The 16,709-nt window shown below is 37.0% G+C and overlaps 1 protein-coding gene across 6 annotated transcripts in view; it reads left to right on the top strand.

Annotated features, from left to right (window-relative positions):
* Positions 1 to 16,709, top strand: part of RAD51B (RAD51 paralog B) — a 466,503-nt gene that overhangs the window by 40,979 nt on the left and 408,815 nt on the right. For all 6 annotated transcript variants that reach the window (XR_004080584.2, XR_004080583.2, XR_004080585.2 and 3 more), the window contains exons 2-6: positions 257 to 350; positions 1,200 to 1,313; positions 4,514 to 4,630; positions 11,239 to 11,375; positions 15,874 to 15,993. Coding sequence is in view for 1 of the 6 variants with exons in the window: in XM_031049033.2 (XP_030904893.1) it covers positions 267 to 350; positions 1,200 to 1,313; positions 4,514 to 4,630; positions 11,239 to 11,375; positions 15,874 to 15,993 (572 nt within the window). In the remaining 5 variants the exon portion in view is untranslated. The remainder of the gene's footprint in view (positions 1 to 256; positions 351 to 1,199; positions 1,314 to 4,513; positions 4,631 to 11,238; positions 11,376 to 15,873; positions 15,994 to 16,709) is intronic.

Genomic DNA, 16,709 nt, shown 5'->3' on the forward strand with positions numbered 1-16,709 from the left:
AAACATTGCTGGCTCCACTGGCATGATCTCACACATGGTCAGATATGAGGGGATATAATTTAACATAAGTGCTTTCAGAGTGATAATGTCATGTAACATAGACTTACATGTTTCACATTAGTTTTTGTATGAACACGTATATACACACACACATGCAAGTGCGCCAACTTTCCTATTCTTTAGCAGGAGTGGGTGTAATTGTCCACATAATCATATTCTAAGCATCTTTCAAAGTTTTGTTTTATTTGCCTTGTAGATTGGATATTATGGCTGCTAAGAAACTCAGAAGAGCAATGTTGTCCCAGGAGCTGTGTGAAAGGCTGAGTCGCCATCAGATCACTACCTGTCAGGTAAAAGGCTTATTTTATACTTGTGGGGCAGAGGTTTCGGAGGGGTTGGTTATTTATTTGTCCAGGTTTGGTTTTTATTCCTGTGTGTGTTTTCATGCAGGTGCTGTTTGCTTTTTTTGAGGTTTAATTTACAGGGAGCTATACTTTCTATAAAATAGTGGCATTGCACACTCCGTCTGGCGTGCTGCCTCGTAAAAATACAGCTTTAAAATGATAGATGCCCAACTAAAACATTTAAGGTTCAATGTACTTACTACCTTCACTTCTGAAGAGCCCAGAGTTGCTTTACTTTAGTAGGGGTGTGCAGCTACTACTTGTGTTGGGTAAGACATTAATTTGTGAACACTTCACAAACACGTGTATGCTGTATAACCTAGTGTGTGAACGTGCTGTGAAGTTACACTGTTAGTTATGGGTTAATTCAGCAGCAGGTTCTGAAGTTGCTGTTACAAATGTGCTCACCTAAAGAGAGCCAAGAGGCCATATATATTTCAATAGTGTGCATCACAGGATCTAGGCCTAGGACTGCGATCTAGAAGGCATACTGTATTTTAAATGTTATTTTTAGGTAGATAGAGACTTCTGTGGGCAAAAAGGTGCTATTGCAATTTTATTACACAGCTCTTGAATGTTTGATCCTTTGACTCTGTGTTCTTTAAAATATAAATACAATTTATTTTAACCTACTGATACTAGAGAAAGTTAGGAGAGGTATAGCAATATAGCATACTGTGACGTAGCACAGTATACATTCCCTGGGTTTACCATCTAGTTCTGTATATTACATCAGTTTAGTCCTCAGTCTTGATTTCTAGGTTGTGATCTCTGATCTGTTCTGCTATTTTTCAGGACTTTTTACGTCTTTCCTTCTTGGAGCTAATGAAAGTGACGGGACAGAGCTACTACGATGTACGGAAGCTTCTTTGTAAAGTCAGCCGAGCTTGTGCTCCCAAAATGCAGACAGTAAGTGTGTGTGTGTTGATTGCATCTGGTTTTGATGCAATTTCTGGGAAAAAGCTGAACAGTCTCACTCATCTTTTTACATGGGAGGTTTGCAATGTCTCAGTTTAGTTGCACAGTAAAATAATACTTCTATTTTTAAACATAGATCTCTGAAGCACTTTAGTTTGATGCAGTGACTTTTATTAAGCTTTATAGCCTCAAGAGATTGCTCAGGCTTGCAGAATCTGAGTGCAATAGGGCAATATGCCATTCTCTCTTGCAATCCAGCATCTAAAAATTATTTCTGGTTTGGACCCTGCAAAAAAAAACCCCACAAAAAAACCAAACCACAAAAGCATTGTTAAAAAACAAGCAGAGAATAAGAACATCAGGATAAATTGGTTTTAGACATAAAATGGGTGTCAAGAAGTGTAATGATCTTGAAGGTAACTTGAGGGTTTTTTCCATCCATGTAAGTGAGCTCTAGTGTGGTTTTAGGCTACAGGTAGCCTAACTGGGTCGAGTGCAAGAAGGAAACAGATGTTAGGTGCAATGTAGGGGCAGGATTTTTTCTTTTGAATTTGAATGAAAAGATGTCAGAAATGGGGTCTTTTTAGAATAGAGAGCACATGGACAGTTCTGATCTGTGTCAATGCAGCCTGTTTGTTTTTTCTTAAAAAATAAAAAACCCTGTTAAAGTTTGCGATGTGTATTTGGCATAGTAACTTTGTAAAACTTTAAATTCACAAACATGCTGCGTTAAAGTTAGCAATATGCAGAATTAATATGACTTGCACTGAATGGATTAAAAGCAAGTTAATTACACATCACCATTCAATCAAATTTCTTTGCCAAGAAGCTGGACAGATACTGAAGCTTCTCAGACAGCAGTTGTCAGGGACTGTTAATACAGAGCTATCTGATAGAATCATAGAATCAACTAGGTTGGAAAAGACTTTTAAGATCATCAAGTCCAGCGATTACGTCAGGACTGCTAAGACCACCACTAAGCTGTATCTCTGAGGGCCTCATCTGCACAGTTTCTGAACACTTCCAGCTACAATCAACTGTGTACATGCATAAAATACAGAACTTTAGTTCCAGAACACGTGATGTTGGCTATTTTTAAGGGATGTGCATTGAATCTCTGCAAACACAGGATTTCAGATGGACTTCAAGTGAGAGTGAGTGATCTAACATCATGACTGATACAGCAAAAATGTTTGAGAATGTCTTTGAATAAAAAAATAGATAATAGGAGTTATAAATAAGGGGAAGTTAGTGAAGGGGTGACTTGATCACATGATATGCTGAGTAGGAAAAAATAATTATATTAGATGTCTCTAGAGTCCAGCTGAACAAAAAGCTGAACAGGATCCAGTGACTGGAAGATAAATTAAAAAATAAATCCCTGAAATGAGAAGTAATGAGAAAATCCTTAGAAACTGACATGAGTTGCCATTTTAAAAGATCATCTGAGGATGTGGTAATTTTTCATTCACTTGGACTTGTGATTTAACTGTTGAATTTTACTTTATTTTTTTACTGAAAGACAGTCTGGTTCAACCCTCATTTTCTGGGTTAAATATGGAAATCACAGGGCAAAATTTTAGAGTTTGTGTCAGGCAGGAAAGGTAGACTAGAATATTGTTTCCATGCTCTGTGGGTTGTTTTTTTTTTTCCCCAGTCTGTGGGGTTTAAGTCCTGTCAGAGATTGAACAAAATAATTATAGAACTATGTTGCAAATACTTCTTCATTAGTACAGTATTCACTCTTAAAGTGAACCTGAACATAAACTCTGATCCTTTTGAGTGAGGTAAAATTCACTGTTTTTTGTATCGGCATGTTCTGTGTCTTGAAAACTGTTTTTCAAGTTTATTTCTCCTTGGTAGAACTGAAGAACAGAGAAGGTCTGAATGAAATTCAAATATTACTCTAATATGCTACCTGTCATAACATAGGGAAGAACTATAAAAAAGGGAAGGTACAAGCTATTGTCCCTCAGCTGGCTGGTAAAATTAGTTGAAGCTTTTCTGATCAGCTTGAGTAAAAATGCTCACTTGCTGGCCCAACAAGTATGGACTAAACCATATAGGATTCAATAGTTTGCTTATTTACCTAGCTATTGTTGAATCCTATCCATGGTACACTATATTCCCAGCGGACTATCTTAAGACTGGGGTAAATCTGATGCCTGCATTTCTCTAGGGCATAGAGATTTCTCAGGTGTTCTGGAGTGGTCAGTCATGGCAGGCTATGGGAGTACACTGTGACAGAGCTTTGAGAATCTCTGTTATTGGGCACAGGAATCTGAAACCTTTGGGAGCTCTTAACTGTAACTACAACAAGAAGATTTAGATCAAGTCAAACTTCTGATGTTCAGGATGCTCAGTGGTTGAAGAATGTGTCAGTTTTGGCATCAGTTTTGGCATATGTCTGCAAGATGTAAGCAAGACTGGTTTCTTTTGGAAACCTCATGTTCTGGTGTTTCCAGGTCAGCATTGCATTTTTTTTATTTCTTCTTTTTCTGGTTTAAATTGATCTCCTGAATGAAAATAATACTTATGAACTAGAATTCTGATCTTAGTCCAGTCCCAACTATTTTCAGTTCTATACCTGTCTTGTCTTCTTGACCAGCCTTCCTTACAAAAGTGGAAAATTATGAATGGCTTTGGGATCACTCCAGGCTTGGTCAGAGACTTGGAATCTTTAGCAAACCTTTCTTTCAATGCAGGTAGTTTCAAATTGATAATGAATATTGGCCAGGAAGTTCTTGGTTTGGGGTTTCATGTAGTGTTTTGTGTTAGTCACTAGTGACATGTATAGTGTTTAATTTTTTAAAAGGTTGAAAGGAAGCCTTGTTGAATAGAAGCACAGAAATGCTTTGACACATCATTATTAAGGGCTTATTATTTAATACTGTGATGAGGAAGACACGATAAACTTTTATGTCTACTCTGTGACCTATAAATGGGATATAAACATGAAGGATTGTGAGGTAAGGGAGGAATACCGCTGAATATAGTAAGAGATTGCTCATTGGCAAGTGTTAAGTCGTTCTAGGTTGATGAAAGCAAATGCAAGAAGTTTGCTATTTGGTTGGACTTGATGATCTTCAAGGTCTTTTCCAACCTAGTTGATTGTGATTCTATGATTTCCATAAAAAAAATTCTGATTTGTGTGTTTGCTTTCTTTTGCCTTTTCCCCCCTCGTCTTGTAGGCTTATGAAATGAAACTGAGGAAGTCTGTCAATCCCTCTTCAGCCTTTTTATCTACCACGCTGCATAGTTTGGATGAAGTCTTGCATGGTGGAGTGCCCTGTGGATCCCTCACAGAGGTAACTTGTTTAATGTATTTTTCTACAGTTGCACCTTATACCTGTCTTGTCACGGGTGCCTTATACACAATATACACAACATTTTTCAAGGAGAATGGCTTTTTCCTTTTGTTTGGTGGAGGCTGTACTTTTTTGATGTCTGTTTCGCCCCCAAGCCCTCCTCCCAGGATGTCAGGTAAGTGGGAAAATGGAGGAATTAAAAAATTTGGTGACCTTATTTTCCTTTAAAAAAGCGTAAAATTATGCAGGGAATTTGGGAGAATTGTTGGCTGGATTTTACAGTGGGAGAGTTGCAGTGGTCAGAGCACAAGGTGTTGAATCAGGAGCTTGCCCTTTTAATACTGACTTATTCTGACTTTACTAAGTCACTAGTTTTTATGAAGGTACCATAAGCAATCAGGACAAAAGTGTGACACATATAGTCATGAAAATGACTTTACAGAGCTGTAATATATAACTAATTTATGCAATAAATATATAATACAGTCTTTGTTAAGAAAGACTGGAATTAAAGCTCTATTATATGCACATACATTGCAACACTGCAAACTACATATGCGTCTATAACTCACTCTCTGGACTTCAGATGCAATACTACTTTTTTGCTTGGAATTTTCTTTCAAGACCAACGGACTTCTTAGACTAGAAAACTTCATCTTCTAGTGCCCAGATTTCTCTGTGGCCTTGCAGAAAGTGATAGTAACTTGCATAGTTGCTATAATCTGGAAAGACAGGGTTTGCATAGGTGTTCGTAGGAGTCACTGAGTATTATAAAAACACGAAGATGTAATATCTGGCTTAGGAATTTGCTAAACTACCAATGGAAGTGGAGAAATGTGTATATTGGAGTGAGTATCAATAAATGTGTGCCCTATTCTGATGTTATTCTCCTTGCCATCCATTGTAGGTCCTTAGTAGAGACAGAATCCATAACTCAGTGGATATTGTTTTTATGCAGTGAGCTATATTTGCTGCCTTAGAGTTCTGAACTCAGCTGTGCGCTTGAAATGTCTTGTGTGCCTCATGTTCTGAATTTAGATAAATTGAAACCATCTTTTGCCGTGAACATATTAGCTGTCCCTACCAAGTGCTTTTCTTTGTCTACTGTGGCAAATTACCGGAGTGGAAGTGAGAAATTACAAAGATCTTGCTCTGAGGAAAATATTTTTTTCCACACCCTATAATCAAAACTAGGTTAGTTTTTATCTCAGAAAACACTTACGGAATGTGTAGTGACTTAAAGCATATTAGTGTTTAAGCAACGCTGAGTTTAGACTGTAACAGCTTCTGCTCTAGTAAACTCATAGGTAATGGGGGAATATTGCTTTTTAAAGATTCTAAGTATTTTTTTTTAAGATGTACAGAAAAATACACCATTCAGGTCTTCATAAAAATGATTAAGAAAGCATCCATGAACTTACATTGATCTGTCACAGTCATTTTCTTCCTATTTAGGCCTAGCTTTGTTACCAATTTACTGAATGCAAATCAGATTGGAAGAATTTAATCTTAAAATGAATAATACAAGTCCTTAAATTCTGGGAGAAAAGACTGGCTAAATTCCTTTTCATTGAAGAACAGCAAGCTGTTCTTATATGTAGCAGTAGGATATGTAGGATCCTGAGATTATAACTGTACTGCGGTTGAGGATAGAGTCTTTCAGCAGGAGGTTAGGTTTTAGTGCCTAAAAATATTTTTATCAATAAAGCAATGGCTGCACTAGGTGTAGTTTGACTCCTTTCATTTTGGATCATGCAGTCGGCTGATGAAATAGTGCAGCATGTGTTTGGAAAGAAATGGTGTTCACTTGCAGCTGGTATCTGGCTTTCTGAAATTTCCATCTGGTCCACTATTCCTCAGTGGAGGCAGAGAATGGTTGTTCACTTGTTTAGGTTGCTTAAACTTCCAAGTTGTGCTTCTTTAGTTGAAATGTAGAGCCACTGCTGCATAGGTAGGAGAAAGAAGTAGAGCAGAGATGTGCCTTTTTTGTGATGTACTTACTTGTCCTTGAGCCCGTGAATGGCTCATGAGTGGTGCTCAAAACAAGGATGTCAGTCGTCTGTAGGTTAACCCAGTCTATTTTGCCTTCCTTTGTGTGGCTTGGCAATTTTGACTAAGATGTCCAGAGTATAGAAGCTTGCTTTAAAGGATGCTGGAATATTTTTTACCTAATTAAAAAAAAAAAAGTGGATGTGATCCTTTTAAGTCGGAAGACCCATGCAGTTAACTTACAAGGTTGCTGTATGTCATGAATATTTGTCTGTTTTCTTAGTCCTAAGCCTAGCTATCACTCAGTTAGCAGTGCAGTCTGTCTGACCTGTTCTTGCTTGAAGACCAGGTAGAATGGCTCTGGAACACTGAGAGTCTTAAGCTTGCTAATTGCCATGTACATGGCATTGCTCCAAGGGCCATCCAGGAAAAGAACTGGTTGACATGCTGGGAGTTTTACTGGAGTTTAGCTAACCATTGAGTTCTAGGTTTTGGTTTGATGTAGCTTTATTTATTTATTTACTTACTGTTTTATTTGAAAGCAAGTTCTGCAAGCAGTTGACCTCAAAACATTGATGTCCAATGTAATTTTCCCGAGATGGCATAAAATACCACTCTTTAGGAAGTAAATGCAAATGCTAAGTTTTCTAGAGCTCTGTAATTTGTAATACCTCTCAGCGTGGTTCATTATCACAACACTCAATTTTGCTTTTTTTCCCCAATGTTTTCTTAAAACATATAAATGTTTTTTAAAACGTTTGAGATATAAAAAGTCTGAGAAAATGTTGCTAACTACTATTTTCAGAATGGTCGTACTCCGTATGTATCAATGTATTTAAAGGTAGTTGGGGAAGTGAATATATTCAATGATAGGCTGAACTTTTGTCTAACTATAAGTGAAAAGCACTGCAACAGGAAAGGTGTTCCATTGTAAATTTTCTTCTGGCCCGCCCCCCCCCCCAACCCCCCCCCCCCAAAAAAAAAAAAACCCAAACAAACCAAACTTTTTTTTTCTTTTGTTTTTTGTATTCTAACATATTTCAGTTAGAAATAGAGACCTGCCTAACGCGGTTGCCTTCACTAGGTGATCTCACTGTCTGAGATGTTGAAGTCTGTACAAGACATCTGGTGGATGAGCGCAGAACTGCAGGCTCTGCGTCTTCGTACCGGTAGCTTGGTCTTGGTTGCAGCCTCATACCAGTTTGACAATACTGATGCATAATAACTGTTTAATTAGAAATGTTACAGGGAGAACTAGGTAGACTCCAGGAATTAGATGACTAATGTAAGAGATTAAAGATATCTTAAAAAAAAATGTTTGCTACTTTTGTTTAGCAGCCTTTTAGGTGTTAAATGTGTGATTAGGGCATATGTTGGGTGTTTCTCAGCAAATGTAAAGACAGAGAACAGTTAACTCTGCAGAAACTGAGTTTCTCATTTAAAGCCTGGTTATGGAGATACTTAAAAGCATGGCTGCAAGCATCATGAGATCTGAAGTAGTTGGCAGCACTGCAAGTGTTCTTTAGCATGATAGCTAGATGGAATTTCAGTAGAAAGCTGTCAAGTGTCTGATGCTGCTGCTTTGATGCTGTACAGCAGCTTGTGAAAACTTCCAGGTTGCATTCTTTTTGGATTTGAGTGATTTTTGGAACTTAATAATTTACTTTGCTCTTTTGCAACTTACTGAAGCATAGCTGGCCAGCAGATTACCCTTTTTTGTTATTAGACAGGTATTCTGAAAGAAGTTGTTTTCAAAAACATGTTGCATGCAGCAGTCACTTCCTGACTGGTGTGGCTAAATCGTTGTCTTCCTGTTACTTTACCCAGCAGTGAGGGTGGTTGGAAACTTGGAATTTGAGTACATGAGCGACAGGGTTAAGACTTGTGGGGGTATCTTCTACAGCCAAAGCTGCTTGCTTTTTGAGTGTCAGAGGGATTTGATTTGTATTACACTGTCTCAGACCATTTTTTTCCCAAACCACTATTAGGTTTTGAGTTGGAAATTAAATCATAGCTGAAATTTTGTGGTCAGCTGTCAGCTTTTGGCCAACTCCTCTGAGGAAAAATTAAAGTAATGACTTTGTCAATATTGAAGAGTTTAATCCCCTGGTAGCTGAAGAAGAATTAGCTCCATGTGATTTTGCCCAAACCCTACAGATGTGCCAGAGAAAATAATATATAGCTTAATGAAAAATAAAAGTATATTTTATTAGCAGAGATAAATGAAAAATGGTTGCAGTCTTCACATTTCTATCTGAGTAGACTTGAATTTTTTTTTTCTCTTCCAGAGCATATTTAGAATAAAACAAACTAAGCAGTCTTTTTGCAGACATTCAGTTTAAATTATGGTAGAAGAATTTCAGCTTGTTATTTTAAATGAAGATTGTAGTGTTCAGAACACTTGCTGAACCAGCATTAACTACAATTAAATGTGGTAGTTGTTTAACATTGTTTACTGTGGATTATTTAAAAACCTATTTTGACGCCCTTTAAAGGAATGCTGTTGAAAGATGAAGTATTGTTGTCTTTGGGAATACAAATTTTCTCTCTCTTCATTGGCTTGCTTCCTTATTCTACCTCATACTGTAAAATTCCCTGTCTTTCTATGGTAGGATGCTTGTATTCTTGAATATTTTTACAGCATCTCTTCTGAATTAGCTCCTGCATCAGTCACCGAAATAAATGTTGTTTCCAATGCATCTCTCAGGCAAGGCTGAAACTACAAATGTTTTATGAGGTCTCTGCACAGTTGTCTGAACATTTTAATTTAGCAACTGGATTGATGCCCTTCCCTCATTCATTTCAAATCTTCTTTTTAACTAGGAACAGCTGGTAAGATTGCTTGGCTATTGCAGGCTAAGGGATATGTTTTGCCTCTGCAATTTTTATATATGCTCTGAGTTAATATTAAAATGTGGCTGCTATTGTTGATATATTTTGTAATTTAAGTACCTTGGATGGAGGACAGATAATTGCATAAATTATTATTGACTGATTCCTGTTCTGTAATTTGTTAAATGCAGTGTGTGCTTCTAAACAAAAATCATCTAATGCTTCTCTTACATTAAAGTTTGGAGTAGGTTGACTGATATGGCTTGGTTTTCAGACCTTGTGTAAAGACAAAAGTGATTAAAGAGATTTTAACCAACTGTTAACAGTAGCTAATGTATAACTGTAGCTAATACAGTTCTTCACTGTTTTCCTGTAAATTTTCTGAGCTCCAAGTCATGCTGCTGCTGCTTAAAACAAAACTATAAATATACTGTAGTATCTTGTGGTGAAAGGGTGTTTGTACTTAAACTATTGTGCATTTAGGATCAAAAATCAGTTTGATTTTGAGTGTCTGTTGAAAGGTTTCTTTTTTAATTTAAAAGAATAGCTCTGTTTTTAAGCCCTTCTTTTTTGGCAGCACTGTTTTGAGGAGGTATCCTGTGTTTTGCAGTTTAACTTCCTTGGGGTGGCTTACTTTTATAGCACATTATTATCTAGTCCCTATTAGAGTCAAAATGAACTCACCACTCTGATTTTAAAGTCACTTCAAGTTTGCATTTGCTGATTTTTCAGCCTCCTTAGTATTTAAGATATCATTGTCTCCCTTCCCAGAAGCAGTGACAATGTGATGCAGTATTTAAAGACCCACTGTAGTAGTGATGAACATGTGATTATCTGAACACAGAGCCCAGCATTCATTTACAATCTCTGCAAGATCTGCAGTGGATAAAGAGCAGCATGCTGCAATCTCTAGTAGAAAACTCTTGCTCTCTGAAACTGTGATCACTTCAAACAATGTGTTCTTTTGATCCCTGTGGCTTTTCTCTTGGATCATACTGGAACCTTTTCACACAAGTTGAGTGTGGTGTATTTGCATGTGCTTAACCACAGTAAGCTTTCAGTCAGCACAGGTGGAAGCTTAAAATTGGCAAGCTAGTCTGAACCTTAAATGGTGTTCATTCTTGAAATATGGTACTAGGGAGCTAATGCCAATGACAAAGCACATGCTACATAGCAGAGTGTAGTCTCTGGGCAGATAAAGTTTGTCTTGCATATAAATGAGGTTCATACTGAACATTCAGTCTTTGCAAGATAAGTGATGACACTTGTGATTTCCAAGGGAGACCTGGTTGTAACCAAGGTAATGATGATTTTGAAGCAGTCATTTACAGCTGTGATCTTGTTAGCTCTGGACTTTTTCAGCTTTAAAGGCCATTGACATCATGTGAATGTCAACTGTGAATATTCCAATTCTGCTTTATTTTAGAAGGTAGCACTGAGAAGGAGATGGAAGAGAACTAGTTGTGGCTCTGGCGAATATCCTGTAAAAGGAGGATGGGAATAGGGAGCCTCAAATATGAGAGTTATATAATAAAGGATGTCAGAGAAATGAACACAAACATAATGTGTCTCAAGAACTGCTTATTCTTCAGTGATGAGTTTGACTGCAAGGCACAGATCCAAGAGTAACTGCAAGTTGCTCTTTGTGGGCTGCATTCTCTTTGTGGCTGTGCCCTCCTTTGGTAGCAGGTAGAGCAAACTTGGCTGATGAATCTTATCTAAAAGTAGAATTCAAAATGAATGTGATGTCTCTTGTTTATGTTACTGATCTTTTTTTTTATTTCCAGATAACTGGCCCACCAGGTTGTGGCAAAACTCAGTTTTGTATTATGGCAAGTGTTCTGGCTACACTGCCTGTAAGCATGGGAGGACTAGATGGGGCCGTTATATATATTGACACAGAGTCTGCATTCAGTGCTGAGAGGTAAGGTGCAAAATTCTGAAAACACATGCTTCCAACTTCTTTAGCACCTTTTATCTTGGAGCCTTCAGTTATTTTCTGAGCAATAGTTAAGCATTTTTAAAGTAAGTACATATGGTAATTATTAAGCATTCATCTGATGTGTGCAGTTATTCTGTAGGTGACAAAAGTAATTTACTAGAATGGTTTGCTCAACTTCCTAATTTATATGATTAAGAATAATTAGGAAGCAGATTCCAATTGTGGAATTATGAGGTGCTTGGCACACTCTCCAATTTATAAATGATCTTAACAGCCCTCTACCTGAAATCTTTCTTTCCAGTTTAGTTTGTGGAGTTACCAGGAAGGCTTTGAGGATGTAAGGCCCAACACTTTGAATACAAAGGAAATTGAGGTTTTTGTCTGAACAGTAGGACTGACATAGCCACTTTTCCTACAGATTGCTATCCTATTTCTGCTAAGTGTGGCCCCCTGCCCTTCTGCACTTCTGATTTCCTTCTGCATTATCATCTCCCCTACATCCTTAGTGGTCATGCAGTACTATATTTTGATGCCTCTATAACATCTCTGGTTCTTCTGGTATCTCCTGCTTTTCCTGTGTGACCAAAACTGCTCATGTGTACACTTACAGTATCTTCTTACTGCTGAATGGGCAGGAGATGCTGTATGCTGTATCTGCTTGAGAGTTACATATGAATGCATGTGTTGGTGACTGGTTAACTGTTGAAATAATTCTGCAGTATTTCATTAAAGGTGGCTCTAATTTAGTTTACTCAGTTACCAACTTTTCTAAACCATGAGGATTCAATGTTTTTGAGATGTGTGTTCACTATTTGGAATTCTTTCAAAAGTTATTAATGATGTAGAGGAGGACAAGTAGTTCCATACTTTCATCTTTGTGTAGCAAAATGGGCAGTAGAAGATTCATTGAAATAATTTATGTATTTCAAATGACTTAGTAGTTATACCCATGGCCTGAATTCAGAGTATCAAAGCAAATGTATTTGCATTGTTTAATCATTCGAAGTTATCATGGATGAGAAGGTGGGGTTTCTAATCCTGTTTTTTGTTAACTTAATTTCACAAAAGTCTTAATTACTTTAACATGAATTGTAATATAGTGAAGAAAAAAAAATCAATTCAAGCAATGGCTCTGCAAAGTCTTTATCTGCAAAGATAAACAGTTAAGGACCCAATGGTTAAGACTTGTTGCTTAAAAGTGAATGCTAACCAATAGAAAACAGGTGAATGTGAAAATGAAACTGCCAAAAATAGAGTAGGATATAAAAAATACATGTGGTAAAAGTAACATTATTGCTAAGGATGAGAATGTTTATGTATTAAAGAACATTTAGTATTGCTTAGTGGCAAATGACAGCTATACATAATGTGTTGTAACCCCTAAGGAGCAGCACCAGCAGAGTGAGGGAAGTGCTTGTCCCTTTCTGTTTGGTACCTGTTAGACTTTATGTAGATCCTGTGTCCAGTTTTAGGCTTTCAGTACAAGAAAGACATGACAAACTGCAGGGAATTCATCAGAGGTCTACCAAAGTGATTGGGGCTAGAACACTTGCCCTTTGCAGAGAGACTGAGATATATATTGAAATCAATTTCTGTGCTGATATATGGAACAGCTTTTTTTTTTTTTTTTTTTTTACCAGAAAAACAGTCAGGAACTGGAAAATGTTGCCTAGAGAAGTTGTGCTGCTTCCGTCCTTAGGGACCTCAAGCGCCTTCTTCTGACTTCATAGTTGACACTCCTTTGAACAGGATGTTACCATGGAGGTTTCCTGAGTTCTCTTCCTAACCTGAATTTTCTTACAATTCTGTAATCCTGTGTTATTAATAGATGGCGAGTAGAAGAGGTTTTGGTTTTGTTGTTGTTCTAAACACTGGGGTTAAGAGGGCAAATACTCATTTCATGGCAACTTATTTTAAGGGGGTTGATGGAGAGAGATGTTTATCTGGCACTATTTTAATGTAAAATGCAAAAGCCTTTACAGAAAACCTGAGAAGGGTTTGTATCCCTGCTGCTCTTTAGGGCTGAGACTAGCAAAATTGTAGCTGTCATACTGCCTAGAATGCTCCTCTGCTTCTAGAAAGATACTGTATAAAGCCAGATATTTTATTTCCTTTGCTGAAAGGCACTTTTCGTCTCTCATTCTGCTTGGCAGGTCTTACTTCAGTGCAGGAGCTTTTTGCTTCCACAAACTTTCATAGTCTTATTCTCTAACGTGACAGTTTACTTCAATCTAACAGAAATGCTGAGCAGAGTGGTCAGGATTGAGGCTGGTCTTCTAACATATGCCACTGGTTTCTGCAATTTGTATTTGTTTTACTTGGATGTAGGAGAAAGCTGTAGTAGTGCAGACAGCATCTGTCATTCAGCTTTGTCAGAACATTGACACTAGGGCAGGTAGATGGAATGGCCGTAGTAAGTCTGGAAATCAAAATTGTTGTCATCAGTTTTGCAGCAATTCAGTTCAACTCTAGCCAGCTATTAACTGAAAACACACCAGACTTATTTAGAAGGTCTGAAAATAATTTGTTGGTTTTGCTTTTCTCTCTAGCCATACTTCCTGCTTGTAAAAAGAAACACTAGGTACAAATTTCTGTGAATCAAAGCTGAGAACAAATGGGATTTTTCCACCCCATGGGCCTCTACCCTAATTTCAGAAAACATGTTCTGTGCATGATTAATTGTGGAAATGGAACAACAAGGTTCTGTCCCTGAAAGTTCTGTGGGACAAATTTAGATGTAGTAATTTATCTAATGAATGAGATTCAGACTATTGTAACAAATTTGCTTGCTCAGGGTAGGTATGTTAACATTCAAGCTTAGTGTTTCTAATTTTTAAACTACATAAAACTGATTTTAAATCGTGTTTCTAAAATAGCTTTAACATTTTGGGTTTTAATGAAAGATGCTTAAATAAAAACATCAAAATAACCAGTAAGTTGTGCCCACATATATCATCCACTAGATGCCACTCTTCTCAAGCTAGAGGCAATTGGCTATGTCCGTTTAAAGTACAAACAATTAAGTATTTTGTCATTACAAAATAAAATCTTCATTTTGGAAGAATACAGTGCTCAGATTGTGACTGTGGGTTTCGAAGTTAAATTCTTGTACCATTTATTTAAGGACCAGGATAAAATTGCGTTGTATTCAAAGGGGTGGAACCTTCCAAAGGGTGAGCAGGCAGTCAGCAGTTCTGAAATGTTATATACCATTTAATGTCCTCGATTTTATGTGTAAAATCTCACTTAACTGAAAATGTTGGTGTCTCATCAGTAAATTGTTTAGTTTTATATCTATGTGAGAGTTCTTTTGCAAAGCCTAGTTTCTGAATATAAAAGCATTTTGACAACAAATAAAAATACCCAAATTCTTCTGACTTCTTTTGGTGTTATCATGAGTTATCTGATATGCTTCCCTAGTCTACTCTCATAATAAATAGTAGTGTGCTTAACAATTGTAATTCATGGTTTAGGAGGGTCATGAATTTGCTAATAAGGTAATAGAGAACATTTAATCATGGAACCCCACATTCATTTCTGTCAGTGAAGCAGCCACTTAAACTGTTCAGTCCTGTCATTATATCAAGTCATACCAGTTGTATCTGTTCTATCTGAATGGATGGATGTTCAGTTGTAGCTGCCTAGCAGCTGGAGCCTCAGTCACTTTGTGACACAATGCTGATTTTTTTGGTTGTTTTTTTTTGTTTGTTTGTTTATTTGGTTGTTTTTTTGGTTTTTTTTTAGCTATGTTCTAGAAAAGTATGTTATTTTTAAAGATTTTATGAGCCCTTTTTACAAATAGGTAACTGGCACAATGGAAATAGTTTCAATGAAAATCTCCCATCCAAATGACCTTGGTTTTGTTTTTAAAGAGAGATTATCTGTGAAAAGATTTTCACTTTTGCAGGTGTACTTTCCATGCATGTACTGCTTGTATAAGTACTTGCAGTTGACGTGGGCTCAGTTCTTTGCAGTCCGACTTCCATATTGGCTGGATCTTGTAACCAATCTTCTGTTTGTTGGCTTGTTAAATTTCTGTGGTGACACAAGGTCCACTCTATTTCACTGCAAGATAAAGGTGGAAGGGAAGATGGTTTAAATTACTCCTGCTTAAATGAAAACAATAGTTACATATAATAATTAAAATAGGAGAATGCTTGGCTATTGCGTGGAGCCTCTTGTACAAAACTCAAAAGAACTTTGCATTCAGTAACTATAAATTTTGCAGTTCCTTCTATATGAGATGGGTTGTTTCTTTGTATACAGACTCTTAGCATCACTAGGAACAGAATATAGGTGTTCTGACTTCCAGTATTTAATTTTGACTGCAAAAGTATGCTTCTCTTTTGAAAAAGATTTCCAGTGTTACTTGGTATCTGCTCATCATTCAGAGGCATACTTGGTTTGCTTTGTGAATACTTAATGCTTGTTATCCCACATTGTTCCTTTTGCAGTGTTATGTCTTCTGTTTTTCTGATAGGTTGATTGAGATAGCAGGAAACAGATTCCCTACTTATTTTGATTCGGAAGAAAAGCTGTTCTGCATGACCTGTAGCATCCACCTGTATCGAGAGCTGACCTGTGGTAGTGTACTGAAGAGGTATTCTTTTCCAGAGTTTTTTTTTTTTTTTTTTTTTTTTAAAAAAGGACTATTTTTGACTGGATTGTTTATAACAATATTTGATATCAAAGTTTTGTGAAGAGTAACTTATATTTTTGGAGGCATTTTCATGTTGATAAGAGCACAGTCTCCAAAGTAAAATTGCTATGGAAAGACTGACATTGGCTCTTCTCATTTCATGCCATATGACTAATCAAGTTGATGTTTCCTAATTTTGGATGGACAATTTCTGTATGATCTGATCTCTGTAAGCCTTTAAAGAGGAGTGTTCATATGACAGGTATTGTCGAGTCTCGGACTGTGCAGTTATGTTTTCCTGAAATAGGTGTTTGCTCCTCCAAAGCACAGTTTACTTCCAGGGGACTGGGACCCCTCCAGCAGTGGGAGGGAGGAATCGTTTAACAGTTGTCAGCCTGAATGCTGTTGTTGGCAGTCATGTTATTACCTTATGTTAATTTGTGAACACATTTTGCAATGAGAATGAATTACGTTATATTTTAGCATCATCTTGTGTATTTTATGTTAGTGGGAGAATTATTCTAAGAGTAACTTCTAGTGAAGCATTATTAGAGAACAGCTAATAATGTACTATAATTGGATTAGGTTTGGCATACTGTCTTTGGAAACAGATTTGTCTTTATGCATACGTAGACACCAGGGATTCTGGTGTTGGCAATGTGAGCAAAAAGGCATAC

The sequence above is a fragment of the Melopsittacus undulatus genome, chromosome 4, assembly GCF_012275295.1.
Source record: "Melopsittacus undulatus isolate bMelUnd1 chromosome 4, bMelUnd1.mat.Z, whole genome shotgun sequence".
Classification (NCBI taxonomy): Eukaryota; Metazoa; Chordata; class Aves; order Psittaciformes; family Psittaculidae; genus Melopsittacus; species Melopsittacus undulatus.